Here is a 22,281-nt window from a genome sequence, read left to right as displayed (position 1 = left end):
ATGCAAGACAATAACGTTTCTGCTATTAGAACTATATCCAGAGAAGAGAGAGAGGGAGAGAGAGAGAGAGAGAGAGAGAGAGAGAGAGAGAGAGAGAGAGAGAGAGACAGAGAGAGAGAGAGAGAGAGAGAGAGAGAGAGAGAGAGAGAGACAGAGACAGAGACAGAGACAGAGACAGAGACAGAGACAGAGACAGAGACAGAGGGGAGAGAAAACAAGATGTCACTGCAATGGTCAGGGCGCCTTTTACCAATAAGGCTCAGTATTCCTCCCAGCACTGTCCAAACCACTCATTCCTATGCCCTCTCATAATGTCAGCTTCTGCACCACAGAGTGAGTGTTGTCACACAGCTGTTCTGTACTCTAACAAAGTGTATGCTGTGGAAGGATGGAATCAACTGGATGTGTTTAGAATGTGGATGTGTTACAGGTCCTTCTGGCGAGCTTTTGTGAATTGGCCAAATGTAGCAGTAGGCACAAATAGTCCAAAAATGAACAAACTACCCCTGAAGTGTTTTGCTTTCAGAGTTTTGTATTTGCACAGTAAAATCTCTACACTACAAGGCCCTAGTTACAGAGAGCTCTGCTCTGTGATCTTTGCCCTGCCTGCCATGTGGGTATGTCTAAAATGGTACATTAGCTATGTCTAAAATGGTAACTGCCCACCAACCTGACACTGTAGCCATGTCTCTCTAGATACTGTGAGTCCTAGAAGGTATAAGTGTCCCACATGGCCTCAGTGGAGGTCATTTGGCCGGCGGACATTTTAGGTGCACCAAGTGCAGTTTGACCTGCTCACACAGTGCCTCTCCTTGGATTTCACTGAGCAGTTCTCCTTCTGTACTGGCACTTTACTGCTGCAGTTACCTTAATATGTTTGCAAAGCACAGTAATGGTCTGTGAGTGACTGCCAACAACAGTCTTATTATCAAGTCAATATTAACTGACAAAGATTGTGGTAACTGTGCCATGCCATGATGGTGGAGCTGTTTTTGTCCCACGCTGTGTGTGTGTGTATTCTATTTGTGTGTGTGTGTGTGTGTGTGTGTGTGTGTGTGTGTGTGTGTGTGTGTGTGTGTATGTGTGTGTGTGTGTGTGTGTGTGCGTGTGTACTGATCTTACTAACTAATACACAATGCATGGACATGCACAAGCATGAATAAATGTTGTGTGCATAAGGTAATGTTCTCTATGCCAAAAGCAATAACTAATCCCTTGCAAATGATATGAGCTGCTATTTATCATTACATCACCTTTTGGCAGAGATTTCTGGTTGTATTATACTGCATACAAGAATGAGATCTGAATGGGGTTTGCCTGAGCCTGTTTGACAAAACCTATGACGTTCAGCTGCTGAGATTAGTAAAAGATCAGATCATGGTGAAGTCATCTCTGGGCGGATTCACACATGTTATAAACTCACTCATTCACAGAGTCACACAGGATGATGTCTCACAACATGGTGGGAAAATATTAGCACAATCAAGGCCAGGATCATATATAGACTATATGTTTAGACTATACATATTGGCTGTGTGTGTGTGTGTGTGTGTGTGTGTGTGTGTGTGTGTGTGTGTGTGTGTGTGTGTGTGTGTGTGTGTGTGTGTGTGTGTGTGTGTGTGTCTGTGTGTGTGTCTGTGTCTGTGTCTGTGTCTATGTCTGTGTGTGTGAAGCTCTGATCACAGCATTGTCTTTTTCTTCACTCTTTACTCCATTTCAACACCTCGAAAGTACAAACTTGGGTTTAAAACTTGGGTGTGATTGAATTAACAGAGAAAATGTAGAGAGTTAGGTTTAGGGTTAGGGTTATTACTAAAGTTATGTATTGTCATCCATGTTGGCTTATGTAAGATGTTGTTTGTTGTTCATAACACCTTTTTCTCTGATACATATACCACTGTGCACATCATCATCATCATTAGCCATAGAAAAGAACATGCAAGGCCTTTTACCTCATATGGTAACTAATTAGATTCTTGTGTCTTGGCAAATTCCTCTTCACACCTTTGCCAAGTTGACAGCCTGCAAAACAAAATGTTCTCACAGAAAAACTATGTGTGTTTGTGTGTGTGTGTGTGTGTGTGTGTGTGTGTGTGTGTGTGTGCGCCTGTGCCTGTGTGTGTGCTTGTGTTTGTGTTTGTGTGCGTGTGCGTGTGCGTGTGCGTGTGCGTGTGTGTGTGTGTGTGTGTGTGTACACCAGTTTCAGAACTGATGTTTTTGTGCTCTTTGGATAATACAATCTGGAGGAGTCCAAGGGACATTTCAAAACATCTCTAAAATTGTGCTTTTGGCGTGCTCGATTCACTGGTTGTGGCTTCCAAAGTGTCTTTGCACATCATTTTTTGTTTTGTCTTTTCTATGTTTTCAACTATGAAACAATAGGTATTGACCTATAACCAAAGAGCGAAGATAGTTGTCAAAGAAAAGTAGTCTCCAAAATAGCTTTGGTAGGACAGAATTTGTTTTACGTTACACACAGACATTTGTTTACTCTGAAGTGACATGGCAATTACTAAATACCTGTGCTGTCCGATTAGGCACCATTTGGTACCAGGTAATTTCAATTGATTAGGGTTAGGGTTGATTAGGGTTACCTAACCCTTAATATTATTGATAACATCATCATAAATAAAATGCAAAGTAGTGTCTGCTGAACCTAGTATTGATTTCCCAACACTAAGACCATTAGAGTAATGTAACAGGGCTGCCTCAGTGACTGTCAAACTCAGCACTGACCAGTGGCGTTGGCCCGCGGTAATGTTTACTCTCAAAATTCCGAGCTTTGTCTAAATAGTGAGAGTATAATGTTAAAGGGGGCGATGGAGATATGCCAGACACTACAGAGAGCTCTATTTCAGTCTCACATTAACACACACTGCCAACAGTGTGACACATTTCCAGGTCAATCAAAGAGATTGGAGATATTAAACACGCAACACAGTGCCAGTCGGATTTAGCTTCTGACCTGGTTTGAACTCTTGATCTGTTGTGCAATCCCAACTCGGATAACGAAGCTACCTTTGTCAGTTTGAGCCGTTAAGTGTAGGGAGACTTGCAGTGAGTAATAGCTGTTTAATTTGGGTTTGAGCCGATTGCGTTGTTCTACTGAAGCAAGTTACTCATCAGCAGAACTCTGATGAAGGATGACGGAAGGTTGGAGTTACACACTATCCTCCAGGGACTTAGCATTGTGATGGTGTGAGCAAACACTGACGGATATGGCTTTCGCCTGGAGCCCAGATTTCAGTGTAAGATCTGTCGAGGCAGTCTTTGACTGCGGGATGACATCATGCCTAAATCATTCCTTGCCTTGCCTACAGTGTACATATGCAATCACACAGCTATCCCTCTTGCTCATAAACTGTCAGACCAGCCCCACTAATACAACTTTGATGATATAATGCCTTCGGGTGCTTTTTCTCAGATCAAACACCAGCAATTGGCCTGAGCAGGTTTTCTTTTCAGCCCACTTCTATTTGGGGGTTACATTTGCTTTGTGCCTTGCTGAAAAACTGTAAATAATGCATGAATGGAGCTGTGGGCTGTCCCAGTATTCATTGCTTTATCATTGTCATGAGTCAGTGATTAAACCTTACCACAGTCTTATACAACGCCTGGACGACTGTAGCTGCAGGCTCAACAGATCACACCATTCACAGCCCAGCTGTCGCTGGTCTACTCAACAGCACACTAACCTCTTCCAACTCTGTACCCTCCGCAGGTAAACAACGATGCGTTCCCGTAGCAACAGCCTTGAGGACGCGGCAAAGGCCAAACTGGCAGAGCACCGGGCACGCTCACGGCGGCGGGTGGCAGAGCGCGAGGAGCCCTCAGGCAGGGCAGGGGGACGGACCAGACACAGGGAGCCGCCGGATGACACGGGTACTGTCCAGAGGAACCATAAGACAGGGAGCGGCAGTACCAGCACTAGTACCAGTACCAGTGGCAGCAGCAGTAGCCGGAAGGATAAGGCAGCGAGCGGGAAGGGCAACCTTTCCCGTGACGACCTCCTGTTTCTGCTCAGCATGCTGGAGGGAGAACTGCAGGTGAAGAGAGGTCATGGGTGTGGAGCTGTCTAGAGAGAATGGCAGTGGGGGAACTGGGTCTTATCACTGTCAATCGACCAATTAATCAACTCACTGGAAAATACTCTCATTAGATTGAGCAGTTTTGGCATTGAATTGGACAGGGCCAAGAGTATTTAACAGGGGTACACTGAGCCATGAGTAGTCTTTAACATAGGTACACAGAGCTATGAGTAGTCTTTAACATAGGTACACTGAGCTATGAGTAGTCGTTAACAGGGTTAAACTGAGCCACGAGTAGTCTTTAAAAGGGATACACTAGGTCGTGAGTAGTCTTTAACAGGGTTACACTGGGCCGTGGGCAGCCTGGGTAGAGGCCTCAGGGTAATGGACAGAGAACAGCTGGGGAGCGTTTTCACATCAGAGAGCCGGGGTAGCCCCGTTGTGATGGATGGTGCATGCATCCATAGCAGGGAGACCTATAAAAGGAGATGGACCAACGAGATGAACCCATTAAAAAAGAGCAGCACATCTCCCAACCTTTTTATAAATCCTGAGACTTCACGTCTAATCCATCCTGCAGACGGCTGAGCCATGGTGACCTTGGCTGGAGGAATGGAACGGCACTCGTTCCCATGGCTTTTTGATGGAGCATGACCAGAGGCAGCTGGAGACATTGAGAGGGGAATGGAGAGAGGGTCTTGGGAGATGGAGGGATAGAAATCACTGGAGAGATGGAGGAATACTGAGAGGGTCTGAAGAGATGGAGAGATAGAGAGAGAGGTCTATGGGAGGGTAGTGTAGATTCTTTCTGGTGCTCCAAAGAGGGCTATGCATGCATGGTTTCTAGTATACTTTGTATTCTGATGAAGACAGTTTAACTAAGCTCATGAGGCATTTATAAATTACATTCTTCAAGAATCAATGGCTGTATATCAATAATTTCAAAGTCCAAAAAAAAGATGTACCAATCCCAGATTGCCCCTTTAATGAGTTAAATGAGGTGTGTTTATGCAGGGCTGGAGAAAAAGTCTGCACAATCTGTGGGACCTGACTTCTTCTGATAATACTGTTTCCTCTTCTCAATCTCCCTCTGCAGGCCAGGGATGAGGTGATCACGGTGCTGAAGGCTGAGAAAATCGACCTAGCCCTCCTGGAGGCCCAGTACGGCTTCGTCACCCCACAGAAAGTACTGCAGGCCCTGCAGAGAGACGCCATCCAGGGCAAGGGCGATGTCTTTCAAGAGGATATCTACGAGAGGCCCATGGCTGAGGTAATGACCAAGTCTAATGGAGACTGGCGGTCTCTAAGGTGTCAGATAATTATAAAGAATAATACAGTCTGAAAAAACGTATCTCAATAACATGTCTGCATTTGGTCAGTGAAGTACTGTATAGGGCCTTGCCAATTAACAAGGCTTGAGATAGGTAAACTGAAAGTTTTTTGTTTAAAAGTTCAGCATGAAACCCATAGCATGATGAAAGTTGCTCTGTGTTCACTGGTGTGACATCATATCACAGAGTCTACCTTTAAATGAATCAATTACATTTATTTTCAATGAATGCTACATTTAATTCAGTTGTCCACTGATTTTTGTATTCATGAATTTCATTTAATTTCACTTGGGTGAATTCAAAGTTGAAATGAGCCCAACCCTGGCAGATTTCGGTCCGCACACAAGTGACAATCTGTGTGTGGTCCCATAGCTGGACAAGCTGGTGGAGAAGCAGAAGGAAACCCACCGGCGCATGCTGGAGCAGCTCCTCATGGCCGAGCAGTCCCACAAGCAGGCTCTCTACAAGCTGGATGATGAGAAGAGGAACCACGGAGAGTTCATAAAGAAGAGTGACGAGTTCACCAACCTGCTGGAGCAGGAGAGAGAAAGGTCAGTGAGGATTAAACAAGTAGTAAACAGGGAGTAAACAATGGGAATGCGGTATGACGCAGCACTGCTATTTCTATACATACAACACACATTATGATTATACTTAATGACTTCAGATTAACGGATGTCTTATGGATGTAAAAAAAATGTTAGTTTAAATCATGCATTGATGGGGCATTATTAATAGTTAAGATGTCAGTCTGGCAAACTCCATTTGTTCTCAGTAATCTGTTCTAAACTTAGCCTCACCCCCATCCCTCCAGGAGACAGGAGCTTAAACCCAAAAGCTTGGTAAATGATCAAATGTATCACTTGCCAGGTGCCCTTTGAATAGTCATCCCCACATCAGATATGAGCTAACCCAAGCTGTGTTGTGACAAGTAACTTTGAATTGGCAATGCAATCCAAAGACTTAATTTGCTTCAAGAGAACAATAGTCAAACCCTGAATAGCTGTGAAAGAAACATTTTGAAATATTTATTGTAATATGTAGATATTAGCACATTTCTCAGTAGATACCATATACAATCAGAATACTATCTATGTTAATGTTGTTGAGTTTTCTTTTCATTTTCATTGTAGACAAGTTTCTCTGTGTATCATAAGAACATGGATTGCTATGCAGAGAAGACTTAACAAACAAAACACAGGTTAGGTTAGGTTCTTTACACAACACATCCACTGACAAAATGTTTCTTCATCCCTATTAGAAACATTAATTGTGTAATAACTCATACGTGACCCACACTCATTTTGGACAAGAGTACCAAGAAATCTGACAGCAGTTGGCAGTTATCGAGTGTAACTCGATAACTTGGCCAAAAATGAAACTGCTGCTGCCATTGTTGATCATTGCAAGATCCCTCTTAAACCCAACAAACATATACTCTCTGGCCTACTGTGAGCTGAAGTCATGTCTTTATATGGAAATGTCAGTCTGAAGTCAGGGAGATCCACAGTTAAGCATCCACTCTGAACGAGAACATTCAAGCCCTAACAGGGAGTGCTGAGGCAGAAACATCCATCAGAATCAATCTGTGTAAACCGGAATAAGCTGTGGAGTGGAGGTAATGCACAGTGTGACTTTCACTCCTTGCTGCCTGCCTCAGCAAGATTACACACTCATCAGATTATTTCACAGGGAAATATCTATGGCAATCAGCCCGCCAAGCTGACCTAATTGTGATGACCACATTATCAGAGTCGATCAGTGTATTTAACTTGGCATGGTGGGCGGGATGGGGGACTGGGCTCCGTCACAGAGCGTGTCAGAAAAGAGAGGTTGCCATGAAAAATAGCCTCTCTGTCCAGGGTTGCGATAATTACTTCTGTGAGAAAAAGCAAAAGATTTATACGAGAGAAAAAGGAACACAATGGCTGGGAGAGGCATTAATCATAGCGCATGTTCAACAAGATGTCAGGTCGCCATGGAAATTACTTGAAGTTTTTGTCCTAAGCCTTCCAGAGGACATCCAGATTTCAGCTTCAGTGCATGTGTATGCAAGCAAGCCACGTTTCTACATCTGCCTTATTCATCTGTCTTAGCTCTCGTACAGTGTTCTGTTGCTCTAGTGAAGTGCTCTGTTACAATAATACATGTGCACTTCTGAGGTGTTTTCTTACCTGTTTCAATCCCTGGTTGTTTGTCTAGACAATCCTCAAAAGATAGATTATACTTTTCATTAGTGTATTCAGGGTAATTTAAAGTTAGCCTACTGGCATTACGACTGCCAATGGCCCCTGGTGTGAGCATTGATTATTTTGTCTTACGATGACTGTTGGATAGATGATTCACTTACTTAAACAAATGTATTTGTTGTACGCCGCTTTGGATAAAGGAGTCTGCTAAATGCCATAAATGTAAATGTAAATGTAAATAAATGAAGTTATATTAAACTGTTACACACTATCAAATATCTACCAGGTCAGTTACTCTTGAGAATATTTTGGGGTTTCATGAAGTTACAACCATATCCCATAGGCTCATAAATACGGTACCATGACTAACAGCAGTTAATGGGCCATAACTGAAAGTTAAGTGTTTGCTTGTTTGTTCAAACCAAACAAAAGCATCAAAGTGGTGCTTGGTACAGTGCAAGCTTGGTACTGATTACATCATGTCAAACTATAGGCATGCCATCCATGTGTATATCCACTATCGTGAGACACATCTCTCTGTCTTCTTCTCTACTGTACCTTCACCTGACCTTATCACCTACAACTCAGGCAGTATGTGTCAATTACAGTATATGAAATACTTTGCACACCATCCATGCGTTACGTTGGTAAACACTACCATTACTCGTAACACATGCAGTAGGCTGCATGACATTCAACACAACACAACAGGCAATGCAGGGACCTGCATACATTTCAGAATAACATGAGCAGAAGACTATAGAGGGTGGGGATGTGTCTTGTGTTGACCATTATTACCAACATGGGCAAATAAACCAGTTGTAAAAAGACTTGTCTGAACCAAACATCTTTCTCCCCAAAATAGAAAAACTATCTTGGATGCCGAAATATTCTCCCCAAAGCAACTTGAGTAAATACTGCAGCAGTCATCCACCCATTTAAGGGCCTCATACTGTAGGTTGTGTTGCAGCTTCTGTTCCTACGACAGTTCTTCTAAAACAATGTCGCAGAGGGCAGAAAAACAGTAAATCTTCAAAAGCACAGAATATAGACTAACCACTTATCACTCCTTGATGAGAGCAACAATAATCCTCTCTGTTATCAAAGCACTTCGCTTTAGCCATGTCTCGCCTGTTTGAAGAGCACTGTGCAACACCAGGTTTTAATTTCACGCTTGTTAATCCATTGTTGTATGATGCATTTTAGCTGGATGTAATCATTTCCTTTCTGGGCCCTGGCAAGCAGCGACTGTGATTACATACTCTGAGGGCTATGTGTAGCAGGATTTGGGAACGGACATCAGATCTCTCTCTCTTTCTTTCTCTCTCTCTCTCCCTCTTTCTCTCTTGCTCTCTCTTTCTTTCTCCTCCTCTCTCTCTCTCCCTCCCTCCCTCTCTCTCTCCTTCTATATTTTGACCTTGTTTCATGGCAGTGAGCCTCCGACAGTTGGGTGACCCCTCCCTGGAAACCCCAAAAAGCATGTTAATCTTTAGGGGTGAGGGGGTTTGGGGGAGGTCAAGCAACCCCCCCCTCCGCTGATTAATTGGCTATCAAGCCGCATCCAGGCCTGATGACCTCACTGCGCGCTGGGTATGAGCAGGAGTGGGGTTTGAGAGTGAGAGCAGCCCCTCTAACCATCAGCAGATGTTGCCGAAAACATGACTTCAGCACACACAGACGTGTTGCATACAGGGCAGGCATTTAACTTGCTCTGTCTCTTTTGTTCTTTTGCAGGAACTGAAAGGAAGGTAATGTTTTATGACCACCTAAATCTCTTGCTCGCTCTCGCATTTCATGACATGCATGGTGTACCCCAAAAAAACCTGGAGGAGCAGGAGGTAGTTTGTTTGAGGCTAATGAAATATAGGCATGTTGTATATTATTATTATTATTATTATTATTATTATTATTATTATTATTATTATTATTATTGTTGTTGTTGTTGTTTTGTATATTTATCTTCATAGCGGAGATAGCACATACACAATTTGAGACAGGTATAATGTAAAAAATGCTAAAATGATTTTGCTGTATCCTTTTTTAGAACTTGATGAGGACAGGGTTGGGTATGGATGGTGTGAGCTTCATTAGACTTACTAAGAGATATGCAGATCTGAAACCTGTTTTGGTGGAGTGAGATTAAGGAGTGTCCACTTGCAGTTTGTCATGGCACAAAGGAAGCACAGTAGCAGTTAGTTTGACACTGTAGTCAAATGGGCAAAACTCTCGCTACCACTCGACATTCCCAACTCACAGAGGCTTTGATGATGACATCATTCAGGTACATCTGGAACATTCCAATGTGATGCCATCATTGCTAGGATCCGTATTATCCAGACCTGCCCTGTTCTTTAAGATAGAACATTGAACTTTGATTTGCTATCTTGAATTCATTATTATTTATGACCAATCCCTTCTCTATAGGTTACCCTGCAGGGTAGGTTATGAACTTTATATGTGCTTATCTACTATGTTTGAGGAAGTTGTCAGCCAGCTGTTGCCTGTGTTCTGCAGCAAGCACAAGCAGGATCCACGGGCACATTCTGACTACCTCTGCATGATTTAGATACTATAATTTAAAGCTCATTGAAAAGACAGGCATCTTAGACATTAATCACCGATTGCTGGCAAATTTGATTCCTATGCCTCCAGCCGAGGCTCTGAAGTCTGTCAGGACTGTCGGGAATTGCACAGCTGTATTCCTGGGCCAAATGTCTTCACTCAGGCATACTGAACATTTCTGTTTGGAATTGCAGTGTAGGGTTTCAGGATGGAGAGTGAAATTCCTTTTTGCAACCTTTATTTTGTTTTGTTTTGTGGAAAACAACTGTTGCAGACTTTGCACAGATGAAAATGTGTTGTGGATTTGGCTCATACAGTGGGCAATAGAATTGCAATATATTTCTATGCCTGCATTGACTCAAAGAATTTCGCACAAATCAATCACCAATAGATTGGGATCTTTTCACTGCCTCCACATGTCTGCATGACATTCTCCCTTCCCAGTGGAAATAGGTCAAGTTCTTGGAAGGGAAAAGGCTGAAAGGCAGATACCTCCAGCAAGCTATCAATGGCGTTGTTTGAAATGTGTATAATCGTGTGGTGTAGTACAGTGAATGCCACCACAGAAGCTTAGTGAGGTCAGGAATCACAAGCATGACACATTCACTGGCTTCTTCTCCTCTGTATATACTTTTTCATAGCAACGCATGGCTCATTTCCTGTTGCATCACTACATCTTTGACCGTCACTTCTGGGAAACTGGATGGATAAAATTTTGGCTGCTCCTCTTTGCAATTAGAGTTTTTACGAGTACCGTATGAGAGCATGAGAGCATTATGTTTGTTTGTAAAGATTAATCCTTACATTTACATAGGCTTGCCATAATCCCCCAATAATTGTATGGAATAAATGTCTGAGGCCAATCAACCCAATCAACCATTCTTCAATATTTAGAAGATGTATATGCTTTTGCACAATATTAAAATATTTTTTTTCTTTTGCGTCCTTTGTTATACTAACTGAGAAGCCTATACACATAGCAGTGGAAGTTTTTGGTTTTCAAGATGCACTTGTCATGATGAGGCTCGGGGTAAATAACAGAATACCATGATATGACTTATCTTCTTTAATCTTCTTACGGTTGTTCAAACAACCTTGTTCAAAAGAACCATTTCCAGTTTCCAGTTTTAGCTGCTCTTCTCTGTTTTAACATACTGTCATTATGTCACACAGGCTTGGTGTTGGACTGATTGGAAAAAGTGAGCCAGTTCCTGATTGTGACCTAACTCAGACTAGGCTGCCAACACTCTCTTCCTCCCCAGACATATATTGAGTGGATTGTCCCATTCCCCTGGCCATAGAAAGCTAATCCAAAACAGAGGTTTAGACATGATGATAAGACCAACACTTGGATTAAACTGTGCGCCTTTAAGCTTTGCTTCTCATAAAGATTCCTACCAGGTCAGTTATTACAACGGGAGAGCCTGCTGTAAATCTAATGCTCAAGTGATAGTTAACAAAACAAATCTATGTTTGTCAGACATTATCAGACCTCCAAAATGGCCTTATGCCGAGATGAGTCCACATCCCGCATCCCATGTCATCTATATGTATATGTTTATTTATGTTGATTGTGTCTCAATCCCAATGAATGGAAAAAGGAGAAGATACGCACCATGTCAAAATCTAAAACTAACCACACCATTTTAGGAGTAGACACAGAAAGGGGGAATGAGCTAATACCTCCATTAAGACAAGCTAATTCGAACAGATGGGCTGCTCTGCAATACTTAATACACCAAGTCCATAATCATTTCCATCTTAATTTTCATCTTTTTTATACCTAGCTGAGCTTGTCCTAGACCATTTTGCACAATATATATGTGGGTGATTTATGAGGAAAACCCTGGACGTAATGATGATAGATCAACATCAAATGCCAGTTTTACAAGTATATGCTTTTCTTAGTGTGTGATGCTGTCAGAGATCTTCTGTTACCTCTGTAAATGTGTGGTAAATGTGCAGTAATTAGGTCCGGGGAGCCGTCATTGTATGGCGTAATGTGATTACGTATCACTGACAGTATGCAGTGATTAGTCTCGCAGACCTCAGAGAACATACTCACAGCTCGTATTTTTCCCCCTTCTTCTGTCTTTAAAGAGAAAAGCCTTGTAAGGAATACCGAGGGATTAAAGCTACAGATCTGTCCTGGTTATCAGACTGGATGGCGTCTCTCGAAAAGCAGCAAATGGGTCACAGAGAGAGGGCCAAAACATGGTACAGACCCATAGGCTTGTAGGCCACACAGTACTCTGCTATGGATAGACGGATCCACACGTAACACTGCTTTTCCTGGTCTGGTCACTTGGTCAGAAAAAAACTCTTGGCCCTATACAGGGGATAATATTTGAAGTTGAAAACAAAAAGGAACAACTCGGCTATTTATCTGTGTAATGAAGCATCCAAGTGTTTTACATATCACATATTAATCCACCCCAGCATTTTCTTTCTCTGCATAACTGTTCTCCCTTTTCTCAAGCACTCAAATAAGGTCTGCCAAGTTTGTGTCATTGTCACTTGTATAAACGGATTATTTCCTCCTTAAGTAGGTACAGCCGTTAGGATTCAGTGAAAGAGCAATTTTCTTTGTCATTGATGGAGGTCAATGCACTTCACTATGTTGCAGGTCACACATAGTTTTGTGTTTGTTGAAGGCCTTGTTGAAGGCCTGCTCAATTATTTGTTCAGCATTTATGTAGACCTTATAAAGGATTTATTAAAAAATATTACATAACCGGTAAATGAGCCAATGAATCCTGTGCATAAAAAGAGGCAGTGCATAGTACAGAAGACAAAAAAAAAACTCAAGGAGACTATGAAAACATTTCAGTATATGCACAGAATGCATGACAATTATGCACTTGCTTTGAGCTATGTAGTGTCTCTGCCAAAGCCGGAGCCAGCCAGCGAAGATGAGTCTTGAATTACAACAGAGGAGCAAACATCCCAGGAATGACATGTTCAGGATACTTTTACCCTCTAGGATTGGCTTTCTGATTTATTCTCCTTCTGCAGTTGTTTAAGTGAATATCTCTGAAAGTATGACTTGCAAAACATGGTAAAGGGAAGTGTAGGTCCATTTTTTATCCTGTATTGTCAGACTGGGAGGAAGCAACAACATGAACTTGGACATTAAGTCCTTGAAACTGGCAGCTGCTTTGTCTGAACAATATGCCTATGCTTGTGGTCTTAGCCAACATGGTGTCAAGACAGTGAGTGAATTATGCAGGGAAAATAGGCCCAGAGCTGCCATCTGAAAGCTGTTATCATGGTGAATGCGTCCTCAGGCCAGCTCTGGCTGAATTGTGTAAACATTTAAATGTAATTAAGGTGGCAATGTTTCTCTCTTTGTGACAGATTACAGTTAATGTTGGGGAAGCCATTTTCTATCACTCTAAATTCAGTTTTCTGTCATGTAGAATGACTTTCAGCAGTCAGTAACAAGACATGCCAAAGTGACAGAAGAGGGGCTGACTCATGTTAGACAACTAGGGTACCCTAGCCAGATTTTGCTTCTCTTTGACATAACTCACCCCTAATGTAAGGCGTAATGGTTCATGTCAACTGCACTTGTTCTCCGGTTTGGCAACAACCTTGCAGATAACACCCTTCCCAGGAACTCCATGTCATCATGGTGTATGACCTCATATCCTCTTTTGGACCATTGACAACTTGGTTGAACCAAGCCTCACCAGGCTGTAAAACAAAAGTTACTTACAGTACATAGTTAGAAACTCCACTCAATTACGCATTATCACTCATTTTGCATAAATGACACAAAAAACCTTTCATACTACAATTCCATCGAAATCAAAATGGAATTTTTCTGACTTATGAGACCGATGATTCAGTGGGTCATCCCATTAACACGGAAGCAATGTGATGTTTATTAGGTTTGTGTAAAATCGAAAATAGACCTCGTAACTTGCGCTAAGTGTTAGGAAACAACACATTTTGAGGTGGGAACACTGTTAATTACTAACATTTATGGGGACGGGGGGTTCAATTTAGTTTTTCAGATGACGCAGACTCAACATGGGTGTCAAAATCATCAAGTTTGTTTACTTGTTCGGTGTGAATGCAGTCCTTTGTTTGAGGAAAGTTAGGTCAGTCTTCTATTACCCTGTTATCTAATATCCCTCTCATACCCTCCTTCCTCAACTCAGGGGATTTTCATTTTACACTTTTCAATGTTGCAAGTCCAAGTAGAATAGAACTGAAACTGAGACAGGGGGTTGAGTTTGTGGTTACGATGGGAGAGATGAATTCAAGGCCATATCCTGAAGCCTAAGGAGAGGTTGTCGAGACAGAGGTGGTTGAATGCCAGGACGTGATATGGAAACCAAAACTAAAACTTTGGGGATCGACCGTTTGGCAAGAAACAATGCAGAGCTGTCAGAGGGACCACCCTGTCCCATTGCATCTTGGGCCTGGATGTCAGAAACAGGGAAATAGGAGCCACAGTAGTGTCTTAAATATGTTTCTCTTCTTCTCTTGTCCAGGCTCAATGAAAGGTGTTCAAGATGATTGATGAAGAACGTTTGCATACATTTTTAAGACCATATGGAAGAAAACTATTGTGAAAATCGGCTACATTGAGCATGAAAATATATACAGTACTTTTTTCTAGTATGGTAAATGTTTAGCTGTTTGACATATTGGGACTAAAAATAAATGTGATGTTCCAAATGAGCATTAAAATACAATACAGTTTGGTTTGTGACTGATGATAGAGCAAACTACAAAGAATTACTTCAATAAAATAAAATCCAGACAAGCTGGTCACCTGTAAGGATTTGATAGGATGAGCACACCCAGGTGCGGTGCATATAAAGGAGGCAGCAATACCAAATAAAAGGATCTTTACTTGAAAGTTGATTTGGCAACACAGGATACAAACACAGACTTACTCAAAAACAAAGGGGAGAAAACAAAGTCTCCAAAACAGTAATCATGTATATTCAAAAGGCTACGGACTTAACTCGAAAATAAAGGGAGAGAACAACATCTCTAAAACAGTACTCGTGAATTTCAATGGCTTACTTTTCTCAGGTGACCAACACACAGTGCACACACTGTGAAGACTGAGCGGGGAGTGAAGGGAAGTGAGGGTACATAAAGCATCAGTGACAATTAAACACAGGTGCAGTTAATAAGTCGATGATGAGTGAGTGAGTGAGTGAGTGAGTGAGTGAGTGAGAGAGTGAGGCGGCACAGTGGCTGGAGGAAGACACTAGCAAGTGCGACCTCATTCATAACAGTCACCATTGCCAAGTGGCGCTAGCGCAAAAGTACTTAAATCAGTGAACATTTTTACAAGTCCACATAGATCCTTAGAGTACATTACAGAAATGTAATTCAAACTAACATAAAACCAAATCCAGTCTATTTATGAGAGAATTTCTGAGATTTGACCCACCCTGAGTGTGTTTAATCAACTGTATAGTAGGCCCAATGGTCCAAATGGATAATTATTGCAGTCGTACAAGAAACCAAATGCCCAAGACTAGAGCAACAGCTGCACTTAGAAAAACATGATCATAGAGCAAATTCTAATGAAAAGATAGGGGTAAGGGAATCCATCTTTGGTACGGTTCTGCTTCTGGGCAACCATTACAGATGAAGAGTCTAAATTCTCCATTTACCTCAACCATGCTGTCTCACTCCAAGACTGAATATATCTGTAGTTATTGTCAAATTAGTTAGTAGTGGTGTGGGAAGATGAGAACTTATTATTCCCTTGTTGCTTTGAGTGGTTCAGGGGCACACACGACACGGAACCCACAGCCCTTAGTGAAACATGACCGGGGGGCAATTTGTGTGACACAGCTTGTAACATTAAAGGAAAAGAAACAGAACATGAGGCCAGGGGGAACTGAGCGGGATTAGGTGACGCCTACTGACTACGCTTTAAGATTAGGATGATGAAATTCAACCCATCATCATGTTCCTCTAAAAGACTGTTCTCCATCCATTCTTTCTTTACCCCTACATAGAACATAGGGTCAGACCATATGAAATGGCAGGAGCCGGGATAAATGTGTGGGGGTCATCAACAAGGTAATCCACTGGCAATGAAAGAGGTGCTTTATGGGGATTTTTAAGCGTGGGGGCTGGAGAGAGGGTTTCAAAGACGTTTTTTAAGGAGTCTATCTTGTTTCAGAGGCTATTCAGCTGGCCTAAAGAAAAAGCCAACTGGGAAGTATCAATGTCAAAATGTGGACCAGTCAAGTTTTTACACTAATATTTTATCAAGGATGCTGGCTCACAGCTAGTAAGGTTGACATTTTGGAATATGAAAGATTTTATTTTATCTCCAGTTAATTCTTCACTTTCAATGTTTTTTTCTCTCACTCAAGTGATAAGAACATGTAGTAGTCCATATGGGCTGTGGTTTGTTCCACTTAGTGAGGACAAATCAGGGTCCTATGTAGTGGTCTACAATAGTTTTAGTCACTGCATGTATACACTTGCATACAGTATGTGAACCAGTCAGGAAAAGGCGGAAAAAAAGTGCCTATTTGTAGAAAATGCCTATCAAGACCATACTGTAGATACTAGTACTAGTAATACAAACTACGAGATTCATTTCCCAACCGTGGTCACACATACCAAGACATGTACATTATACTCAAAATTCTAGGTTGGAATGTAGATTTAGAATGTTTGATGCCAACATGGAGGGCATTAACCAGCCTTCTTCCATCTCCTCCGGTGCTTCCCTAATCCTACCTATCAATAGTGTGACATCATGCAACAGTTGTTTGCCAACACCCATAAAGTTTCAGAATGTAAAGGTAAGGTAGAAATGGTCTGGACAAGCAAGCACACCAAGACTAAAACCATGCATAAACATGTATGCCTGGATCTCTAATTTATTTTAAGTATAGCATGACCTCATTTCTAAAGCACACTCATTTTTAAAACAAAGAACATCATGATCTCACGTTTCAAGAACCCATATATTATGAGTTTTATGATTACCCAAAATAACGAAAAGTCAGATACTGTAGGATCGTTTTTTTGGCTCACCAAGTCTTGGCTACGTTTTGTTGGCGCCATGCAGTAGAAGTGTCCAAACTTGAAGATCCATTATAAATTCAGGATAGGATTGTTTGCAGTACGGGGTTTCTCAGCTTCTGCAGTACCTCAAGGCTTACACAATTTCTGTTCCAGGCTTTGCCATCACACCTGATCCAAACTACTCAACAAATCATCAAGCTTTTGATTCGTTGAATCAGGCCTGTTGCCGGGCTAGAAGAAAGATATACAACCCTGGCGGTAAACCTCAGGACAGGAGTTGATGAGCCCCGGTATAAGTAATCGTTAGACATGCCTATGGTCTACCCAAAGCTTTAACCCAGTCATCTAACTCCACAACCCTTCATCTCAGACAAAAAAAAGCAGTCCTCTACACTTAGAAAGGGGACAGATGGCCTGGGGTGGGTTGGGCTAGCATGGCCACACTCCAGAACGCTCTCTCATCTCTCTTGTTTCCCACTGTAGAGATACAGAATAACCCACATGTCCACCCTCCCCCCTCTGCCTGGGCAGATTCAACCCATCTGTTGTCTCTTGTCATTGAGGTGAGAACAGTATCAGTCCAGACGATGACATCACTCAGAGGATGGTTGTGTGAGATTGTGAGTGCATGGGAGCACTCATTTATAACTCAGTGCTGATCCTTGTGTCAGGCAGCCACTTGATATGGCCCGTTGCCGTGGAGCCCCCGATGCACACTTGATCACAATTACAAGCCTCAAGCTGAGGAAAGCTTGGGCCTTGTCCAGAAACAAACCCTGGTCCCTGCCCCCAGAGCCTTAGATCTGAAAGCTTTCCACCATCTCACTTATACCCATCCAATCGTTTCAGATCTACAGGAGTTGAAGGTTGTCTCTGGAAAGGGCCTTGTTAAATCCAGATTAAATAGAAATGATGGGCGGCTATTTTGGCTTTCTGACAATTGACACTCAACGAGAGCTCTTCAGCCTGGACAGGAAGCAGCTAGACAATGGAGTGAGTTCCATCCAGGATCCCAGACCACAGGATCCAATCCCTTTGGAAGCTTGGGGAGGGAATGATGTCATACTCAGACAAAACCACAGTCTCAGCCCCCTAACACACAGACCACAAAAATATATCACAGCTCAGTCAGAGGAGCCACTGCTAAGTGAATACCAGCAAGTGTCACGCCTCGACCAGAATCACTAACATTTACATTCCAGCTAAAACACAAAGGCTCACATCTTTATCTATATACAGGGAGGCCCTGGAGCGATTGGTTGGCTCACTGCAGTGGAAATGCTGACTGGACAGCCGAGGACGATAAGGCAGGGAGTGGGGGATAAACCATGTGATAAACTATGTGAAGTTGGATCGCTTGGTCACCATAGATGAGCCTGTTCTGGCCATACCTTAAAGGGGAAGTTTACCCATAATCCAGAAATTCCAAGTGATTCTATACTTTGAAACTACTTTGTTGGAATTTGCTTAACATACAGCTCTGTCTCTGTAGTACAGATCTCAGAGGGCTGAGATATAGTGAATTTTGAGGCAGCAGTGTGTATAGCCTGGTCTGCTCCGTTGCCAGTGAAGGGGTCATTATTGAAAGTGTACGGCAGAATTAGCTAATTTTGTCAAAAGCACTATCGGGTTTGAGTCAGGAAATTCTTTTCCACCTAAAACATTTGCAATGATTTTATATGATTATTTTATGTGGCCGACTGCCACGCAAGCAGAGATGGGTAAGAACTGGGCATGTACGCTCTCATGGGGGAATCCCTTCTACGTAAAAACAACACCATATGCCCTTATTCAAATCAATCATACCCAGTTGCTTGCGTAAACAAGTGTTGCTTACATTAGTAGTGTAATCGAATGCAGCTCCTGTGGCGAACCCTTTGAAGCCCAAGTATGCTAATTGCACTAATTCTACCCCTGTATTGTTTCAAGCTGAGACCTAGCTGGAAGGAACACCAGACACTTGTGGTAGTTAGACAAACAGTAGGAGTGTAGGGAGTGGCTGTGTAACTGAAAATGCAGTTTCCTGTTCTTAGCACCTTTTCCAAACGGTAAACAATACGTGTTGACTGAATTATCCAACAGTTTACAGTAGCTACACCAAGACAACTAATTCCCACCAGGTTTATGAAAATGAATGAAACACAGATTTTTGGGGTGATACACCAATAGCATTAAATTGTACATGTAAGTGAATATTGTAGCAGATTGATTAGGGCCAAGAGTTTTTCTTTACAGCAACTTTGGGCTACAGTAATAACCTATAACTAAGGCCCAGAGTTGGTCTGGAAAGGCTGCTGTTCCTGTGCATGATTAGAGCCCTCTGACTCCATTGAGACTTAATTTAATCCAGAGAAGTGACTTCCACCTGACAGCTGAGGAAGTGGAAGGATCATTAAGTGAGGCCCTCAGTAATGTGTGTTTATCCCCTGTGTGCTTCGTCTGCACTCGTCACTGGGGGACATATAGACGATGCACTAGACATTGTTTGAGGATAAGACTGGTCGTCATTGCAAGGAAAATGCCAAGTTAGGCAAATTGAGTACTATTATTTGAATACATAGTGGCTTGGTGGTCATAGGCAGAGTTTCGGCCTAAATGACATGTTGCATTTTGTGGATGCCTTAAAGATAGTAGAACAATGCTAATACCTAAAGGTGTCTTGGTTTGTTATGGGGCAGCCCAGCACCCCTGCACACCCCTGCACACCCCTGCACACCCCTGTAATTCAAATCCCCAACATAGAACTCAGGCCTTGCTCTTCAATTGGCATGAACACTGACAACACTTGGGGCCGGCCCATTTATAGTTTGTGGTCTGGCTCGCTCAATCCAGATCCTCACTTGTCAGTGTTAATGCTGAGGACTTCTGTAATGACCCATGGTATTTGCAAGGCCTCAGGCTATGAAATCTACAATGTCTGTGTGAACAGCCATTGGAACATCCTCCTGAGTGCTACTGAGCATCAATGTCCAAACATTTGAGAGGTAATTATTATCAGCTGCATGCAGCAATGGCAGCAGACACACGCCTACCCAGTGGACTAGGCTTTCCACACGAGTACTATGAAGAAAAGAAGACACACACATACACACACATACTTTTTCCCACTCCTCCCTTCAGATGAAAGAACATTCAATGTCTCTCGTTAAGTGTGTGGCCTTTATGAGGCGATGGCTGCTGTTTTGATCTAAATGATGGCCTGTTTGATCTCATTATTCAATTTCAAGTGTTACATCTGCAATTTTATTTACATGTATACCTACAATCCCCTCAGGTGATATCACACCATTGAGTAATTTGTTTTGGTCACTGTTTGTTCCTGTCTAGTGCTAGCACTTACAGTATAACCAGCTGCACAAAGTGGTGGTTATACATTATGTAACATTGATAGCAGAGCAATACAGAGAGAATAAGGCATTTCTGAAAGCTGTATAATTTCACTTTGGAAGTGAATGAGTGGCAACACATTCTACATCTAAGACCTACTATGAGGAGCAATTGGAGTGTATAGATCTGCAGTGGATTGAATGTAACAAAACGACACACACACACATACACACACACACACACACACACACACACACGCACACCCCTGCACACTCTGTTGCAGTTCAGTTAGAGAGAGAGAGAGAAAGAGAGAGAGAGAGAGAGAGAGAGAGAGAGAGAGAGAGAGAGAGAGAGAGAGAGAGAGAGAGAGAGAGATACAGCTGGTAGAACCATCAGTAAATATTTAGCATGTAAGCCAATTATGAAGCCTACTTCTAGATGATGCCACTACGTAAAGTACAGATGAGACACACCAAGTTAGTAGCCATACACGCACACATTGGGAAAGTTAGGCCTAGTGTAAATGTGTGGCAGAAATTATGAATCTCTGCGTTTGAAGTATGGAGGCCATACTTCAGCAGTGAGATCAGAGAGAGAGAGAGAGAGTGTGCGCGTGCAAGAGAGAGAGAGAGAGGTGAGGAGAGGGAAAGAGAGGGAAAGAGAGAACGAGAGAGGTGAAGGGAGAGAGAGTACAGGAGCCATATGGATTTAATTACAGGGCAGTGATGTCATCTTTGTCAGGTAATCAGGCCTCAGGCATGGCGTATCACACAAACATGTGTCTCAGTCCACACACTCACACAGCACTCACTAAGGGGAGAGACTCCCTTTGTCGTCTAGACCCATGTCTCCCTTATGGTAGGTCACTGCTGGTTCGTCATACCATTGGCTGTGGCTACTAACACTGGCTTTACTCAGTTGAGATCCATAAGCATAGCTCAACATTTCTTGTAAATCTCCCATTAACATCAATGCATGATTTACATGAAAGTTATGCACACAGATGTCAAGTCAGAGTTCAGTTCTCTGTGAGTAACAAAATCGGAAAGGCCTTAGATGGGTCACAGCACAGGAACACTTGGGAGCCACTGCTCTACGACACAATGACTGAGAAAATGTTCTTTGCAACCACGAATTTCAGTAAATCTTGACGTTCAACATTCCTTTTCAGAGTGTTAGGTGAAGACTCATCTCAAGATGTTACATAATCAGGATTTGTGTTTTCCGCTATTTATAATTTGGCAGATGCTCACTCAGAGAACATGTTTGTGTGGCCAAATGTTATGTTCAATGATGAACATCTGCTTTGTGTACTCTAAGACTCTCGGAAGTGTCCAAATTCAGAAATAGACAATGTGTTTGTTTCAAGAACTAACAATGTATAAACATCTAGGAAAGAACACACATCCAAATACTATACATCCTTATTTAGATCCAGAAACATTGCACATTCTGTTTATTTCTACAAAATAGATTTTGAACTGGACAGTCATGGTAACACTGTATTCAAAGCCAACAGGTAGTATACATTATGAGGCATATAAACATATACATTTCTTACTTGTCATGTGTTATTATTAGGTCTTAACTGCTTCACAGAGTTTGTTGTGTCGTTTGACATGGTATTGTACCCAACCTTGGGTCAGATTGATCATACATATTACACTGGCATTTTCAAATGACCACTATTGAGGGGACTGATGGGGTCTTTGCTCTCTGACAGGACACAACCCAATCAAAGTTTAGCCTTTCTCTGAACATCTTTATTTTCAACATCTTGGCAAAGATTCTCTTCCTTTTGGCTTCAAAGCCTGGGCCATT

The 22,281-nt window shown here is 42.3% G+C and overlaps 1 protein-coding gene across 2 annotated transcripts in view; it reads left to right on the top strand.

The window, feature by feature from the left end:
- Window positions 1-3,731: 3,731 nt before the first annotated feature.
- The window catches only part of LOC310814981 (filamin A-interacting protein 1-like), a gene marked incomplete at its 5' end in the record, with an annotated part of 31,970 nt that continues 13,420 nt past the window's right edge, over window positions 3,732-22,281 (top strand). For both annotated transcript variants that reach the window (XM_083684570.1, XM_083684568.1), the window contains 3 exons: window positions 3,732-4,046; window positions 5,125-5,298; window positions 5,732-5,910. In XM_083684570.1, coding sequence (XP_083540696.1) covers window positions 3,732-4,046; window positions 5,125-5,298; window positions 5,732-5,910 — 668 coding nt within the window. The remainder of the gene's footprint in view (window positions 4,047-5,124; window positions 5,299-5,731; window positions 5,911-22,281) is intronic.

This window comes from Argentina silus (genome assembly GCF_951799395.1).
Source record: "Argentina silus genome assembly, chromosome: 14".
NCBI lineage: Eukaryota > Metazoa > Chordata > Actinopteri > Argentiniformes > Argentinidae > Argentina > Argentina silus.
The sequence above is the reverse complement of the archived record's forward strand: the minus strand, read 5'-3'. Positions and strand labels throughout refer to the sequence as shown.